Consider the following 16221-nt stretch of genomic DNA (forward strand, 5'->3'; position numbering starts at 1 on the left):
TCATCTCTTTGTGTGCCAACCAGTGTTTCCCTAAATAGATTTGTTACAATGTATCTATTCGCCTGTTGTTGGACATTTGGTATGTTTCAAGTTTTTGGCAATTAAATAAAGGTACCATGAACATTCATGTAAATATCTTTATATGGATACATGCTTTCATTTATCTTCAATAAATACCTAGGAGTGGAATGACTAGGTAGTTTATAAAGTATATATTTAACTTCTAAAGAAACTACCAAACTGTTCAAATTCTTTGATCATTTTTATAACTGGTTTATTTGTACTGTATTGACAACTTGAGTTCTTTAGATACTCTGAATGAAGTCGATTCTCATATATATAAAATGAACATGTTTCCCAGTCCATCATCTACCTTTTCATTTTTAAAAATGTGTTGGGGAGGGGGCCAGGCATGGTGGCTCACTCCTGTAATCCCAGCACTCTGGGAGGCCAAGGTAGGTGATCACCTGAGGTCAGCAGTTTGAAACCAGCCTGGCCAACATGGTGAAACCACATCTATACTAAAAATACAAAATCAGCCAGGCATGGTGGCGTGCACCTGTAATCCCAGCTACGCGAGAGGCTGAGGCAGGAGGCAGAGGTTGCAGTGAGCCAAGATCATGCCACTGCACTCCAGCCTGGGCAACAGAGTGAGATTTCATCTCAAAAAAAATAATAAAAATGAAAATGTGTGTAGGCTAGGCACGGTGGCTCACGACTGTAATCCCAGCACTTTGGAAGGCCGAGGCGGGCAGATCACGAGGTCAGGAGATCGAGACCATCTTGGCTAACACGGTGAAATCCTATCTCTACTAAAAATACAAAAAAAAAAAAAATTAGCTGGGCATGGTGGCGGGCGCCTGTAGTCCCAGCTACTTGGGAGGCTGAGGCAGGAGAATGGCATGAACCCAGGAGACGGAGATTGCAGTGAGGCAAGATCGCACCACTGCACTCCAGCCTAGGCAACAGAGCGAGACTCACAAAAAAAAAAAAAAAAAAGGTGTGTGTATATACATGTGTGTGTGTGAGAAAGAACAGCTTTTAATTTTGATGAACTTTCATTTTTTTCTTTTATAATGTGCTTTTCATAACCTAAGATATCTTTACTTACCCCAAGGTCACAAATGTTTTCTCTTATGTTTTGTTAAAGTTTTATTCTTTTCTTTTTTGTCTGTCTGTTTTTGTAGGCCAGGCACAGGGTCTTGTTTAGACAAGGTTTTTGTTAGACAGGGTCTTGGCTTTGTTGCCCAGGCTGGAGTGTAGTGGCTCAGATCAAAGCTCACTGCAGCTTCCAACTCCAAGTAATCCTCCTACCTCAGTCTCCCGAGTAGCAAGGACTACAGATGCTTGCCACCATGCTCAGCCAATTTTTATTTTTTATTTTTAGTAAAGACTGGGTCTCGCTATGTTGCCCAGGCTGATCATAAACTCCTAGCCTCAAGTGAGCCTGCCCTCTTGGTCTCCCAAAGTGCTGGCATTATAGGAATGAGCCACTAAGCCCAGCCTTACTTTTATATTTAGATGTATGATTCAATTCAGCTTAATTTTCATGTGTAGGGTGAGGTAAAGGTCTAAACAATAAAGTGTTAATAGATGTTTCTGGGCAGTATGTTTACGAGAGATTTTAAAAATATTAACCTCAGGTTGGGAGCAATGGCTCACACCTGTAATACTGAGGTCTGGAGTTTGAGACCAGATGGACCAACATGGTAAAACCCCGTCTCTACTAAAAATACAAAAGAATTAACTGGCTGGGTGTGGCGGCTCACACCTGTAATCTCAGCACTTTGGGAGGCCGAGGCGGGCAGATCACGAGGTCAGGAGATCAAGACCATTCTGGCTAACACGGTGAAACCCCGTCTCTACTAAAAATACAAAAAAAAAAAAAAAAATTAACCAGGTGTGGTGGCGGGTGCCTATAGTCCCAGCTGCTGGAGAGGCTGAGGCAGCAGAATGGCGTGAACCTGGGAGGTGGAGCTTGCAGTGAGCCAAGATTGCGCCACGGCACTCCAGCCTGGGTGACACAGCAAGACTATCCCAAAAAAAAAAAAAAAAAAAAAGAATTAGCCAGCTGTGGTGGCATGCACATGTAGGCCCAGCTGAATCGCTTGAACCCGGGAGGCAGAGGTTGCAGTGAGCCGAGATCACACCACTGCACTCCAGCCTGGGCAACAAGAGTGAAAATCTCTCAAAAAAAAAAAAAAAAAAGAAAAAAGAAAAAGAAAATTTTAACCTCACTGCTTATCTATATTTCCTATTTTTTCGAGACGGAGTCTCGCTCTGTCGCCCAGGCTGGAGTGCAGTGGCGCGATCTCGGCTCACTGCAAGCTCCGCCTCCCGGGTTCACGCCATTCTCCTGCCTCAGCCTCCTGAGTAGCTGGGACTACAGGCGCCCACAACCGTGCCCGGCTAATTTTTTGTATTTTTAGTAGAGACGGGGTTTCACCGTGGTCTCGATCTCCTGACCTTGTGATCCGCCCGCCTCGGCCTCCCAAAGTGCTGGGATTACAGGCTTGAGCCACCGCGCCCGGCCCCTATTTTTTCTATAACAAACACAAACTCTTTTATCTATTCTCTTTCTCTAATAGGGCGAAAAACCAGAACTAAATAATATATTTTGCACCTATTTATCCTAAAGTTAAAAAACACAAATTGTCTGCCACACATGGTGGCTCACGAGGTCAGGAGTTTGAGACCAGCCTGACCAACATGGTGAAACCCATCTCTACTAAAAATACAAAAGTTAGCTGGGCGTGGTGGTGCACGCCTGTAATCCCAGCTACTAAGGAGGCTGAGGCAGGAAAATTGCTTGAATCCGGGAGACAGAGGTCACAGTGAACCGAGATCATGCCACTGCACTCCAGCCTGGGTGACAAAGAGAGACTCTGTCTTTAAAACAAACAAACAACAAAAAAAACCAAAAACAAACAGTGCCACTGCACTCTGGCCTGGGCAACAGAGCTTAGACTCTGTATCAACAACAACAAAAAAAGCACAAACAAATATTCAATTGAAATTACCTGCTGGTAATGGGGGAAATTTTTCAGAGCCTTGAAAAGTAGACAGGTGACCTCTGACAACAGGCGAACAGGCATCCCCTTGGCCAGGCCCTGGCGTGTTAGGTTGAGAGCGCAAGCACTGGCTGTGAACTGCACTGGCAAATCCAACGGGTGATTCCTCATTCCTACAGCCACAAGCTGAAGATGAACTTGTTTTTAGTGCATATGATGCCACTAATATTCTCTATGCTGTCTTGTCCATGTTTTGGTTGGCAGAAATCTTCGTTTATTGGGACAGGAACAGATTTTCCCTACTCCAAGCATTTATTCTTTAGTACATCAGAGTATTACAGCAAAGCGTTCTAATCCAAATGGAGTCACTATCTGTGTGACTTTGGCCAAGTCACTTCCCTTCTCAAGACATCTGTTCCTTTATCTGTGAAATTAACTCAAAATCATTTATTGAGCCTCACTCCATACAAGCTACTGTGACAGGCGCTGCAGGGGACACAAACATGAGTGACAGCTACTCATTAGCATAAAGCCTTGTGAGAGTACTAACACTGTGAGAAATGCCAAAAAAATAAAATTGAAGAAAAGCACCATAAAAGACGCATCAATGAAGTGATGTCTGAGGACAGTAATTATGGAGAGAGTGGTCACTTCTGGGAGAGAATCAAAAGAACTCATTGAGAGAGCACATTTAGGCAGAGTCTCAGGATTTACACAGGAGGAGATAAATGTGGGGGCAGAATGGACAGGGTATTCCTAGGGAAAAGAAGCGTGATAAAGAAAAACAAAGTGGGCCGGGCGCGGTGGCTCAAGCCTGTAATCCCAGCACTTTGGGAGGCCGAGGCGGGCGGATCACGATGTCAGGAGATCGAGACCATCCTGGCTAACATGGTGAAACCCCGTCTCTACTAAAAATACAAAAAAAATAGCCGGGCGTGGTGGCGGGCGCCTGTAGTCCCAGCTACTCGGAGGCTGAGGCGGGAGAATGGCGTGAACCCGGGAGGTGGAGCTTGCAGTGAGCCGAGATCGCGCCACTGCACTCCAGCCTGGGCGACACAGCGAGACTCCATCTCAAAAAAAAAAAAAAAAAAAAGAAAAACAAAGTGGAAAAAAGGATGGGATAAATCCACCAACAGAGAAGAAGAATTTGAAACATGGTAAAACAAAACATTAGGTAACTTGAAGCTATACTGTGGAAGACCTCGAACACAAATGTAAAATGAAGGCATTGTTCCAAGCTTAGACCCCACCTGCTCTGCCATTCAGGGACACTGTGATCTGTTTCCTCTACTAGAGACAGACCTGGGATATACTTCTGCTATGGAAAATGACATTTTTTGTATATTGCTAAATTGATTTTTCAGTTTCATTAGATTGCCATCATCTGCAATTTAGAAATCCAGAAACCAGGCCGGGCGTGGTGGCTCAAGCCTGTAATCCCAGCACTTTGGGAGGCCGAGGCGGGTGGATCACGAAGTCAGGAGATCGAGACTATCCTGGCTAACATGGTGAAACCCCGTCTCTACTAAAAATACAAAAAACTAGCCGGGCGTGGTGGCGGGCGCCTGTAGTCTCAGCTACTTGGGAGGCTGAGGCGGGAGAATGGCGTGAACCCGGGAGGCGGAGCTTGCAGTGAGCCGAGATCACGCCACTGCACTCCAGCCTGGGAGACACAGCGAGACTCCGTCTCAAAAAAAAAAAAAAAAAGAAAAAAAAAAAAATCCAGAAACCAAAAGAAATGTGATTTTCACAAAAATTATAGAATCTTAGCATGAAAAGAAATTTAGAACATCTAAATTCAGCCTAGGCAACATAGTAAGACCTCATCTTTATAGAAAAAACAAAAAAATAGCCAGGCATGGTGGGGCACGCCTATAGTCCCAGCTACTCAGGAGGCTGAGGCAGGAGGATCACTTGAGCCCAGGAGGTCAAGACTGCAGTTAGCTGAGACCATATCATGCCACTGCACTCCAGCCTGGGCAACAGAGTGAGACCCTGTCTCAAAGAACAACAACAAAAACAAACAAACAAAAACAGAAGAACATTTAATTCAATCTCTTCCTTACAGATGGAAAAAAAGGCCCAGAATTTTTTATTTATTTTTTCGAGTTGGGATCTTGCTTTGTTACCCAGGCTGGAGTATAGTGGCACCATCATAGCTTACTGTAGCAGCCTCAAATTCCTCAGCTCACAAAGTCCTCCAATGTCAGTCACCCAAGTAGCTGGGACTATAGGCATGTGCAACCATGCCCAGCTAATTTTTTTTTTTTTTGAGACAGAGTCTCACTCTGTCGCCCAGGCTGGAGTGCAGTGGCATCATCTCGGCTCACTGCAACCTCCGTCTCCTAAGTTCAAGTGATTCTCCTGACTTAGCCTCCCCAGTAGCTCGGATTACAGGCACCTGCCACCAAGCCTGGCTAATTTTTGTATTTTCAGTAGAGACGGGGGTCCACCATGTAGGCCAGGCTGGTCTCGAACTCCTGACCTCAGGTGATCTGCCCACCTCAGCCTCCCAAAAAGTGCTGGGATTACAGGTGTGAGCCATGGCGCCCAGCCAGAGCTATTTTTTTTTTTTCTAAATTTGTGTAGAGACAGGGTCTTACTAATGTTGATCAGGATGGTCTTGAACTCTTGGCCTCAGGAAATCCTCCCATCTGGGCCTCCCAACCAAAGTGGTGGGATTACAGGCATGAGCTACCACAGCTGACCCAGAGTTTTTCTTTATACATTATTGCTTTTGAGCTGTAAATAAAGTTAATCGCCCATGCTGTAAAAATATATATATATATTTTTTGAGTCTCGCTCTGTCACCAGGAGGGAGTGCAGTGGCGCGATCTCGGCTCACTGCAACCTCAAGCGATTCTCCTGCCTCAGTCTCCCAAGTAGCTGGGACTACAGGAGCGCGCCACCATGCCCAGCTAATTTTTCTATTGTATTTAGTAGAGATGGGGTTTCACTATGTTGGCCAGGATGGTCTCAATTTCTTGACCTCGTGATCCACCCGCTTCAGCCTCTCAAAGTGCTGGGGAAATATCCATATTTTTAAAGAATTGCAAAAAATTACAAATAATAAAAGAAAAGATTTTTCTTAAGACCTTTCATTGTTATGTTTCACTAAAAACAACTATGTTTCAAATAAACACATGTATAAAAGAAAAATAAATAACTGCAGTTTTCTTTCCCAAGCCACTTACCACATGATCCTATTAGTCCCTTACTTAGACCAAATTTTAACTGTTTTGATTCAAATTTATTCCACATAAATCCAGATACTCAAAGCAAAAGACATTTTGTCAGCTAAGCTTAACATTCTTTTCTTTGCTCTATGAGAGCACTTGACTCACTATAGAATAAAGCATATAATTTATTATATTCAGCGTGGTTCATTAACAATTATTAATTGAACCAAGTTAAGAAGTAATAATAAAATTTTTCTGTCTTCAATTACCTTTAAAATAGCAGGCATGGTCACCTCCATTGAAAATGTCTCTGTGAATAGCCTGCAGAGGGCTTCCTTCATAAAACATGATCTGTTCCTGTATCGGCTCAGAGCTTCTGAAATCTGACTCATACTGGCTCCTCCAGCAACCTGAAAATAAAGACGTTACCAAATAGGTTTCACCATTCATTTTTAAGCACAGGGTTTTTGGGGCATCCAGTGTTTGAGACAATAACAGATGTTCAATGAAATGTTCCATGTGTTGGCCAGGTGCAGTGGCTCACGCCTGTAATTCCAGCACTTTGGGAGGCTAAGGCAGGTGGCTCACCTGAGGTCAGGAGTTAGAGACCAGCCTGAACAATATGGTAAAACCCCGTCTCTACTAAAATTACAGAAATTAGCCAGGCGTGGTGGCAGGCGCCTGTAGTCCCAGCTACATGACAAAATATGCTGAGAGAAATTAAAGATCTAAATAAATGCAGAGATATACTGGGTTCAAGAATCAGGAGACTAGCCGGGCGCGGTGGCTCAAGCCTGTAATCCCAGCATTTTGGGAGGCCGAGACGGGCGGATCACAAGGTCAGGAGATTGAGACCATCCTGGCTAACACGGTGAAACCCCGTCTCTAATAAAAAATACAAAAAAATAGCCGGGCGAGGTGGCGGGCGCCTGTGGTCCCAGCTACTCCGGAGGCTGAGGCAGGAGAATGGCGTAAACCTGGGAGGCGGAGCTTGCAGTGAGCTGAGATCCGGCCACTGCACTCCAGCCTGGGCGACAGAGCCAGACTCAGTCTCAAAAAAAAAAAAAAAAAAAAAGAATCAGGAGACTAGTGCCAGGCATGGTGGCTAATGCCTGTAATCCCAACACTTCGGAAGTCTGAGGCACAAGGGTTGCTTGAGCCTAGGACTATGAGATCAGCTTGGGCAACGTAGTGAGACCTCACCTCTATTTTTCAAAACAACAGGAGACTCAACGTTATTAAATGGCAATTTTCCTCAAACTGACCTATAGATTCAATGCAATCCCAACTAAAATACCAGTAGTCCTTTTTGTAGATATTGACAAGTTGTTTTTATGATTCATATGGAAATACAAAGAACCTAGAATAACCAAAACAATTATGAAACAGAATAACATAGTTGAAGAAGTCACATTACCTAATTTCAAGACTTCATATAAAGTTAGAGTAATCAAGACAGTAGGCCGGGCGTGATGGCTCAGGCCTGTAATCCCAACACTTTGGGAGGCCAAGGCGGGCAGATCACCTGAGGTCAGGAGTTCAAGACCAGCCTGGCCAACATGGTGAATCCTCATCTCTACTAATAAGTACAAAAATTAGCTAGGCGTGGTGGTGCATGCCTACAGTCCCAGTTACTTAGGAGGCTGAGCTAGGAGAATCACTTGAACCTGGGAGGTGGAGGTTGCAGTGAGCAGAGATCACACCACTGCACTCTAGCCTGAGTGACAGACCGAGATTCTGTCTCAGATAAAAAAAAAAAAGATATATATATATATATATACACACACACACACACATATATATATAGTATTGGTGGAGATAGACAAACAGATAAAGGTGGCTCACGCCGATAATCCCAGCACTTTGGGTGGCCGAGGCAGGCGGACCATGAGGTCAGGAGATCGAGACTATCTTGGCTAACATGGTGAAACCCCATCTCTACTAAAAACACAAAAAAACTGGCCGGGCATTGTGGTGGGCACCTGTAGTCCCAGCTACTCGGGAGGCTGTGGCAGGAGAATGGCGCGAACCCGGGAGGCAGAGCTTGCAGTGAATGGAGATCGTGCTATTGCACTCCAGCCTGGGTGACAGGGCGAGACTCCATCTCAAAAAAATAAATAAATAAAAATTTAAAAAAATAAAGAGCCCAGTAATAGACTCACACGTATACGGACACCCGATTTTCAACAAAGATGTCAAGTTAATCCAAGGGAGAAGAGATAATCCTTGGTGGTGAGCTAAGATAGGACCATTGCACTCCAGCCTGGGCGACAGAGCAGGACTTGACTGTCCCCAAAAAAATTTGGAGATCTCGGCTCACAGCAGAGGTTGCAGTGAGCCGAGATCGTGCCACTGCACTCCGTCCTGGACAATAGAGTGACTCTGTCTCAATAAAAAAATTAATTAATTAATTAAAATACAACAATTGCTAATTTCAAATCAAAAGAATAAAATGTTAACACAACGAATGAGTATACAAATCACTTTACTCTCTTCCCCTAGGAAGAACAAAGGAGGTATGATTATAAAGAAAGAATTCTTTTAAAATAATAGCTCTGGGCCGGGCACGGTGGCTCAAGCCTGTAATCCCAGCACTTTGGGAGGCCGAGGCGGGTGGATCACGAGGTCAGGAGATCGAGACCATCCTGGCTAACATGGTGAAACCCCGTCTCTACTAAAAATACAAAAAACTAGCCGGGCGTGGTGGCAGGCGCCTGTAGTCTCAGCTACTTGGGAGGCTGAGGCGGGAGAATGGCATGAACCCGGGAGGCGGAGCTTGCAGTGAGCCGAGATCACGCCACTGCACTCCAGCCTGGGAGACACAGCGAGACTCCGTCTCAAAAAAAAAAAAAAAAAAAAAAACAATAGCTCTGGGCTGGGCACGGTGGCTCATGCCTGTAATCCCAGCGCTTTGGGAGCCCAATGCGGGTGGATCACCTGAGGTCTGGGAGTTCGAGACCAGCCTGACTAGCATGGTGAAACTCTGCCTCTACTAAAAATACAAAAAAATTAGCCAGGTGTGGTGGTGCACGCCTGTAATCCCAGCTACTCGGGAAGCTGAGGTAGGAGAATCACTTGAATCTAGGAGGCGGAGGTGGCAGTGAGCCGAGATTGCACCATTGCACTCCACCTTGGGCAACAAGAGCAAAACTCTGTCTCCACAAAACAAAAAATAATAATAATAATAGCTCTGAACCTTGGCTCTACATTATAATTAGCTAGGAGTTTTTAAAATCCTGATGCCCAGGCCAAGTCCCAGACCAATTAAATCATAATCTCTGGGGGACAGGACACAGGCATCAGTAAAGCTCCCACAGTGATTACAATGTACATCTAAGGTAAAGAACCACTGTTTTAAAAATATATATTCCTAACCACATGTATTTAAATGTATGTTCAAAAGTAACACCATGAGCCAGGCACAGTGGCACATGACTATAGTTCCAGCTACTTGGGAGGCTGAGGCAGGAAGACTGCCTGAACCCAGGAGTTCTGGGCTGTAGTGTGCATGCCAATTGGGTATCCATACCAAGCCTGGCATCAATGTTAAGCTTCCAGGAGCAGAGGACCACCAGGTTGCCTAAGGAGAGGTGAACTGATCAAGGCCAGAAATGGAGGTCAAAACTCCCATGCTAATCAGTAGTGAGGTCATGCAACATAGTGACACCTTGCCTGTAAAAATATTAAAATTTTAATTTAAAATATTTTTAAATGAATAAAAAATGAATACCATGTGCATCTATAGACTTATCCCATCATCTCATCAATGCTCAATACTTTTCTCTTAGGTAATATTTTCTTTTTTCTTTTTTTGAGACAGAGTCTCACTGTCACCCAGGATGGAGAACAGTGGCACGACCTCAGCTCACTGCAACTTCTGCCTCCCAGGTTCAAGCGATTCTCCTGGCTCAGGCTCCTGAGTAGCTGGGATTACAGGGGGGCGCCACCACACCCAGCTAATTTTTGTATTTTTAGTAGAGACAGGGTTGGCTAGGCTGGTTTCGAACTCCTGATCTCAAGTGATCCACCAGCCTTGGCCTCTCAAAGTGCTGGGATTACAGGCGTGAGCCACCATGCCAGGCCATCTTAAGTAATCTTTCTAAAATTCCTTTTTGTTTCATGTAAATGTTCCAAAGAACAACAACAATAAAAACCCCAAAATGTAAAATTGCTTATCAATACTTCACACAAAAATGTTAGCCATGTTGATCACATACCTTATCCATTATATTCTGCTCTTTACAGAGCTAAAGAACACAAGTTTTAGAGTCATACTTTGGCACAGGTCCCCGCTCTACCACTTAATAGTTCCATGATTTTGGGTAAGTAGCTAAACCTCCTGAAGCTTCCACTTTCCTCATCCATGTAAAATGGGAGGATGAAAGGAGAAAACCACATGCAGAGCAGTGCCCCACTCCTGTAATCCCAGCACTTTGGAAGGCGGAGGTGGGCAGATCACCTGAGGTCAGGAGTTCGAGACCAGCCTGGCCAACATGGTGAAACCCTGTCTCTACTAAAAATAAAAAATTAGCTGGGCATGGTGGCAAGGAGCCGAGATGGTGCCACCGCACTCCACCCTGGGCAACAGAGGGATACTCTGTCGCAAAAAAAAAAAAAACAACGGTCCTGATTATCAAGCCAACATGGAGGCTGGGACTGTATCTTTTTTTCTTTTTTTCTTTTTTTTTTTTTTTTGAGACTGAGTTTCGCTTTTGGCCAGGCTGGAATGTGGTAGTGCAGTCTCAGCTAACTGCAACCTCCACCTCCCGGGTTCAAGCGATTCTCCTGCCTCAGCCTCCCAAGTAGCTGGGATTATAGGCACCCGCCACCACACCAGGCTAATTTTTGTATTTTTAGTACAGACCAGGTTTCACCATATTGGCCAGGCTGGCCTCGGACTCCTGACCTCAAGTGATCTGCCCGCCTCGGCCTCCCAAAGTGCTGGGATTACAGGCGTGAGCCACCGTGCTCAGCCTATATCTTAATATTATATTCTCACGTGTGGCTGGGCACGGTGGCTCACGCCTGTAATTCCAGCACTTTGGGAGGCCAAGGCAGGCAGATCACCTGAGGTCAGGAGTCTGAGACCAGCCTGACCAACATGAAGAAACCCAATCTCTATTAAAAATACAAAACTACCCAGGTGTGATGGCACATGCCTGTAATCCCAGCTACTCAGGAGGCTGAGGCAGGAGAATTGCTTGAACCCAGGAGGCGGAGGTTGCAGTGAGCCGAGATCGCACCATTGCACTCCAGCCTGGGCAACAAGAGCAAAACTCCATCTCAAAAAATAATAATATTCGGGCCGGGCGCGGTGGCTCAAGCCTGTAATCCCAGCACTTTGGGAGGCCGAGGCGGGCGGATCACAAGGTCAGGAGATCGAGACCACAGTGAAACCCCGTCTCTACTAAAAATACAAAAAATTAGCCGGGCGCGGTGGCGGGCGCCTGTAGTCCCAGCTACTCAGGAGGCTGAGGCAGGAGAATGGCGGGAACCCGGGAGGCGGAGCTTGCAGTGAGCCGAGATCACGCCACTGCACTCCAGCCTGGGCAACAGCGTGAGACTCCGTCTCAAAAAAATAAATAAATAAATAAATAAAATAATAATAATATTCTCACAACCTACCACATAGTAGGTGCACAATAATCGTTAATTATTAAATAAGCTGTTTAAAGATTTTTTTATCTGTCTCCGTAACCCTAATACCTGGTAAAAATTCTGGTCTATAGGACAAGTTTAATAATGTTCTAAACAAATGAAACAAAACTTATTTAGATAAGAACAAACCCTCAAGCCTTGCTTTGCAGTAAAGAAGTCAGAAGTGCCAGCATCCGTGGCCAATAGTCCCACAAATTGCATGGCAGGCCGCTGTTGTATAAATAGTTCTACAGCTTCATCAGTGATGCAACTGCCTCCAGAAATATCCAATGACACAACATTGGGCAGGATATCCTTCTGCTGTAGCAAATGAAAAGCTAGGTCTGATTTGAGTTGCCTGTGAACAGAAATATCAAGGTGAAGCAGACATGTAAGTCCTCTAATGACTGCAAGAATTTGTGGTTTGGTCATGCTCAGGCATTTTAGATAGTGCATTGTAAGAGACTTCAATCGATCCTTACAGGTAAGCAGTGCAGAAATATCAGTGACCAGAGTATTAGAGATATCTAAGCTTTCCAGTCTTGGTAACTGAGAAACATTAGCCAGGTCTTCAGTATGAAAACAAACATTAAAAACACTTAAAATGCGAAGACCAGTGAGCTGACTAAAGAACAGTAATCTTGAATTTTGAGGGATGCTTGTCGAGTCTAACAGGAGACACCGGAGGTTTTGCTGGATCCAGCTATTGCTGCAGAGTCCACTTATGATGTCTGGAACTGGGAGGTCAGCATGCACTGCAGTAGCATTCAGTTCAATGAGCTTATGATGGCAGAAGGCTTTTATGAATGCAGCTGTAGAGATTTTAGCTTTTTGGATATTGACCAGCTTCAGTTTCATTTGGTTGCCTCGGAAAATGCTTGCTGTTCTGTCAGTCAGCTTGCCTATAAAAGAACCAGAACCAACTTGTAATGACGACTAGATCTCATGTCTTTCCAGGATAAAATGTGGCAAAGAAGACAGATGCTAATAATAACAATAATGACAACATTTACTGCTCTGTGCTAGCATTGTTCTAAACTCCTTTAGTAAGATTATTATCTCGGCCGGGCGCGGCGGCTCAAGCCTGTAATCCCAGCACTTTGGGAGGCCGAGACGGGCGGATCACGAGGTCAGGAGATCGAGACCATCCTGGCGAACACGGTGAAATCCCGTCTCTACTAAAAAGTACAAAAAAACTAGCTGGGCGAGGTGGCGGGCGCCTGTAGTCCCAGCTACTCATTGCTCAGGCACGAGAATTGCTTGAACCTGGGAGGGAGGCGGAACAGTGAGCCAAGTAGGTGCCACTGCACTCCAGCCTAGGAGACACAGACTAAGACTGTTGCTAACCAAAAAAAAAAAGAAAGAAAAAAGAAAAATTTAGGCTGTGCACAGTGGCTTATGCTTGTAACCCCAGCACTTTGGGAGTCCCAGGCATGTGGACTGCTTGAGCCCAGGAGTTTGAGAGCAGCCTGGGCAACATGGGGACACTCCGTCTCTACAAAAAAAAAATGTTGAATTAGCCAGGCATGGTAGTGCACACCTGTAGTCCCAGTTACTCAGGAGGCTGAGATAGGAGGATCACTTGGGCCCAGGAATTTGAAGTTACAGTAAACCATAATCACACCACTACAGTCCAGCCTGGGCGACAGAGTGAGACCCTGTCTCAAAAAAAATAAAATAGGCTGGATGCGGTGGCTCACACCTGTAATTGAAGCACTTTGGGAGGCTGAGGCAGGCAGATTAGTTGAGGTCAGGAGTTTGAGATCAGGAGTTCAAGACCAGCCTGGCCAACATGGTGAAACCCATTTTTACTAAAAATATAAAAAGTTGGCAAGGCGTGATGGCAGGCCCCTGTAATCAAAGCGGGAGGCTGAGGCAGGAGAAATGCTTTAACTTGGGAGGCAAAGGTTGCAGTGAGCTAAGTCATGGCAGCGAGTTAAGATCACACCACGGCACTCCAGCCTGGGCAACAAGAGCAAAACTCTGTCTCAAAAAAATAAAAAATAAAAAAATAAAAACAGCAGCATTCAATGAGGTAGGAAGAAAATCAGGAAAATATGATGACTCGGCTGCCCAGAGAAAAGTGCAGGACACCAAGGGAGCAATTGGTAACATGATTCAGGAGTTTAGGATAACGGGCTGAGAACTCTGGGGAACGACAGTAGAGGAGGTAAAATAAACCAAGGAAAATCACATAAGGAGTGTTCAGAGTGAGAAAAGTATCCAAGACAGGTCCTTAAGAAGCACAAAATACTTAAGGTGCAGATAGAAAAACAGAAGGAAATTGTGGAAGAGTAATCCAGGACACAAGAAAAAAAACAAAACAGAAAACTACTCTAAACCAGAAAGGTGAAGGAGAGTAATGACCACTAAAAGTCAAACCAACAAGAAACGCTGACAATTTTTTTTTTTTCACTTTTGTTGCCCAGGCAACCTCTGCCTCCCAGCTTCAAGCAATTCTCCTGACTCAGCCTCCCGAGTAGCTGGGATTACAGGCATGTGCTACCATGCATGCCCAGCTAATTTTTGTATTTATTTTTAGTAGAGACAGGGTTTCTCCATGCTGGTCAAGCTGGTCTCAAACTCCTGACCTCAGGTGATCCACCCGCCTTGGCCTCCCAAAGTGCTGAGATTGGCGTGAGCCAATGCACCCGGCCAATTTTTTTTTTTTTTTGAGACAGAGCCTTGCTCTGTCGCCCAGGCTGGAGTGCAGTGGCCGGATCTCAGCTCACTGCAAGCTCCACCTCCCGGGTTTCCGCCATTCTCCTGCCTCAGCCTCCCGAGTAGCTGGGACTACAGGCACCCACCACCTCGCCCGGCTAGTTTTTTGTGTTTTTTTTAGTAGAGACAGGGTTTCGCTGTGTTAGCCAGGATGGTCTCCATCTCCTGACCTCGTGATCCGCCCGTCTCGGCCTCCCAAAGTACTGGGATTACAGGCTTGAGCCACCGCGCCCGGCCCAATTTTTTTTTTTTTTTTTTTTTTTTTTTCTGACACAGAGTCTCCCTGTGTCGCCCAGGCTGGAGTGCAGTGGCAGGATCTCAACTCACTGCAAGCTCCGCCTCCCGGGTTCACGCCATTCTCCCGCCTCAGCCTCGTCTCAGCCTCCGAGTAGCTGGGACTACAGGCGCTCGCCACCACGCCCGGCTAGTTTTTTGTATTTTTAGTAGAGATGGGGTTTCACCATGTTAGCCAGGATGGTCTCGATCTCCTGACCTCGTGATCCACCCGCATCCACCCGCCTCGGCCTCCCAAAGTGCTGGGATTACAGGCTTGAGCCACCCCGCCCGGCCTTTTTTTTTTTTCTTTTAAGAGACAGAGTCTCACTCCTGCCCAGGAATGCAGTGCAATGGCGTGATTATAGCTCACTATAGCCTCGAAAGCCTGGTTCCAAGCAGTCTTCCGGCCTAGACCTTCCAAAGTGCTGGGATTACAGGCATGAACCACCGTGCCCAGCCACTCCTGATAATTTAAGGGATCTAGGCAATGATCATCCATCTATGGCCACCGCCATCACAAAAACAAACCAACCTTATCAATTCCCTGAAGAAAGCACATAGCACCACTCCAAGAGTTCAAAAAAAAAAAAAAAAACCGACATGAACTTGATCAAGCATCTACCTCCAACGTTGAAATGACAGGATATACGGGGATCGGAGGAACACGTCAAAATCATAGCACTTATATGACAAAATACCTATTACAAGAAACTTTATACAACAAATGATCAGTTTTATAATCTGGGGTTACAGGTGTGAGCCACCACATCCGGCCGTAGTTTCTGTATTTTTAGTACAGATGGGGTTTCACCATGTTGGCCAGGCTGGTCCCAAACTCCTGACCTCAAATGATCTGCCTGCCTCAGCCTCCCAAAGTGCTGGGATTACAGGCATGAGGCACCGTGCCTGGCCCATAATCAATTTCAGAACCTCAAAATTTCCATCACCTCAGAAAGAAACCTTGTGCCCATTAAGATTTTACTTCCTTTTTCTCACATCCCTCCAGCCCTAAGCAACCACTAGTCTACTTTCCATCTCTATGGATTTGTCTGTTCTGAACATTTAATATAAATTAAATCATCCAATATGTGGTCTTGTGTGCCAAACTTTTTTCATTTAGCATGTTTTTAAGGCTCACATTGTGCAACATGTATATCTGTACTCGTTCCTTTTTATAGTCGCATATTCTACTGTATGGACATACCACATTGTATTTATCTGTTTTTCGGTTGATGGACATTTGTGTTGTTTTCACTTTTGGGCTATTATGAATAATATGGTACCATAAAAATATGTGTACACATTTTATTTTTAAACTTAAAAAAAATGTATTCTAAACTTTCTCTGCCCCATATGAATCTGCAGGAATGTGTAAAAGTTTCTATGTGGATATAAGT

The 16221-nt window shown here is 45.1% G+C and overlaps 1 protein-coding gene across 8 annotated transcripts in view; it reads right to left on the reverse strand.

Annotated features, from left to right (window-relative positions):
• The window catches only part of LOC105495061 (zyg-11 family member A, cell cycle regulator), a 59852-nt gene that overhangs the window by 28004 nt on the left and 15627 nt on the right, over positions 1-16221 (reverse strand). For 5 of the 8 annotated variants that reach the window (XM_071092840.1, XM_011764230.3, XM_071092851.1 and 2 more), the window contains exons 3-5: positions 11978-12729; positions 6460-6600; positions 3021-3197 (exon numbers count right to left, since the gene is read on the reverse strand). In XM_071092840.1, coding sequence (XP_070948941.1) covers positions 3021-3197; positions 6460-6600; positions 11978-12729 — 1070 coding nt within the window. The remainder of the gene's footprint in view (positions 1-3020; positions 3198-6459; positions 6601-11977; positions 12730-16221) is intronic. The other 3 variants (XM_071092855.1, XM_071092858.1, XM_071092846.1) reach the window with 3 other exon arrangements.

Source organism: Macaca nemestrina, chromosome 1 (genome assembly GCF_043159975.1).
Source record: "Macaca nemestrina isolate mMacNem1 chromosome 1, mMacNem.hap1, whole genome shotgun sequence".
Classification (NCBI taxonomy): Eukaryota; Metazoa; Chordata; class Mammalia; order Primates; family Cercopithecidae; genus Macaca; species Macaca nemestrina.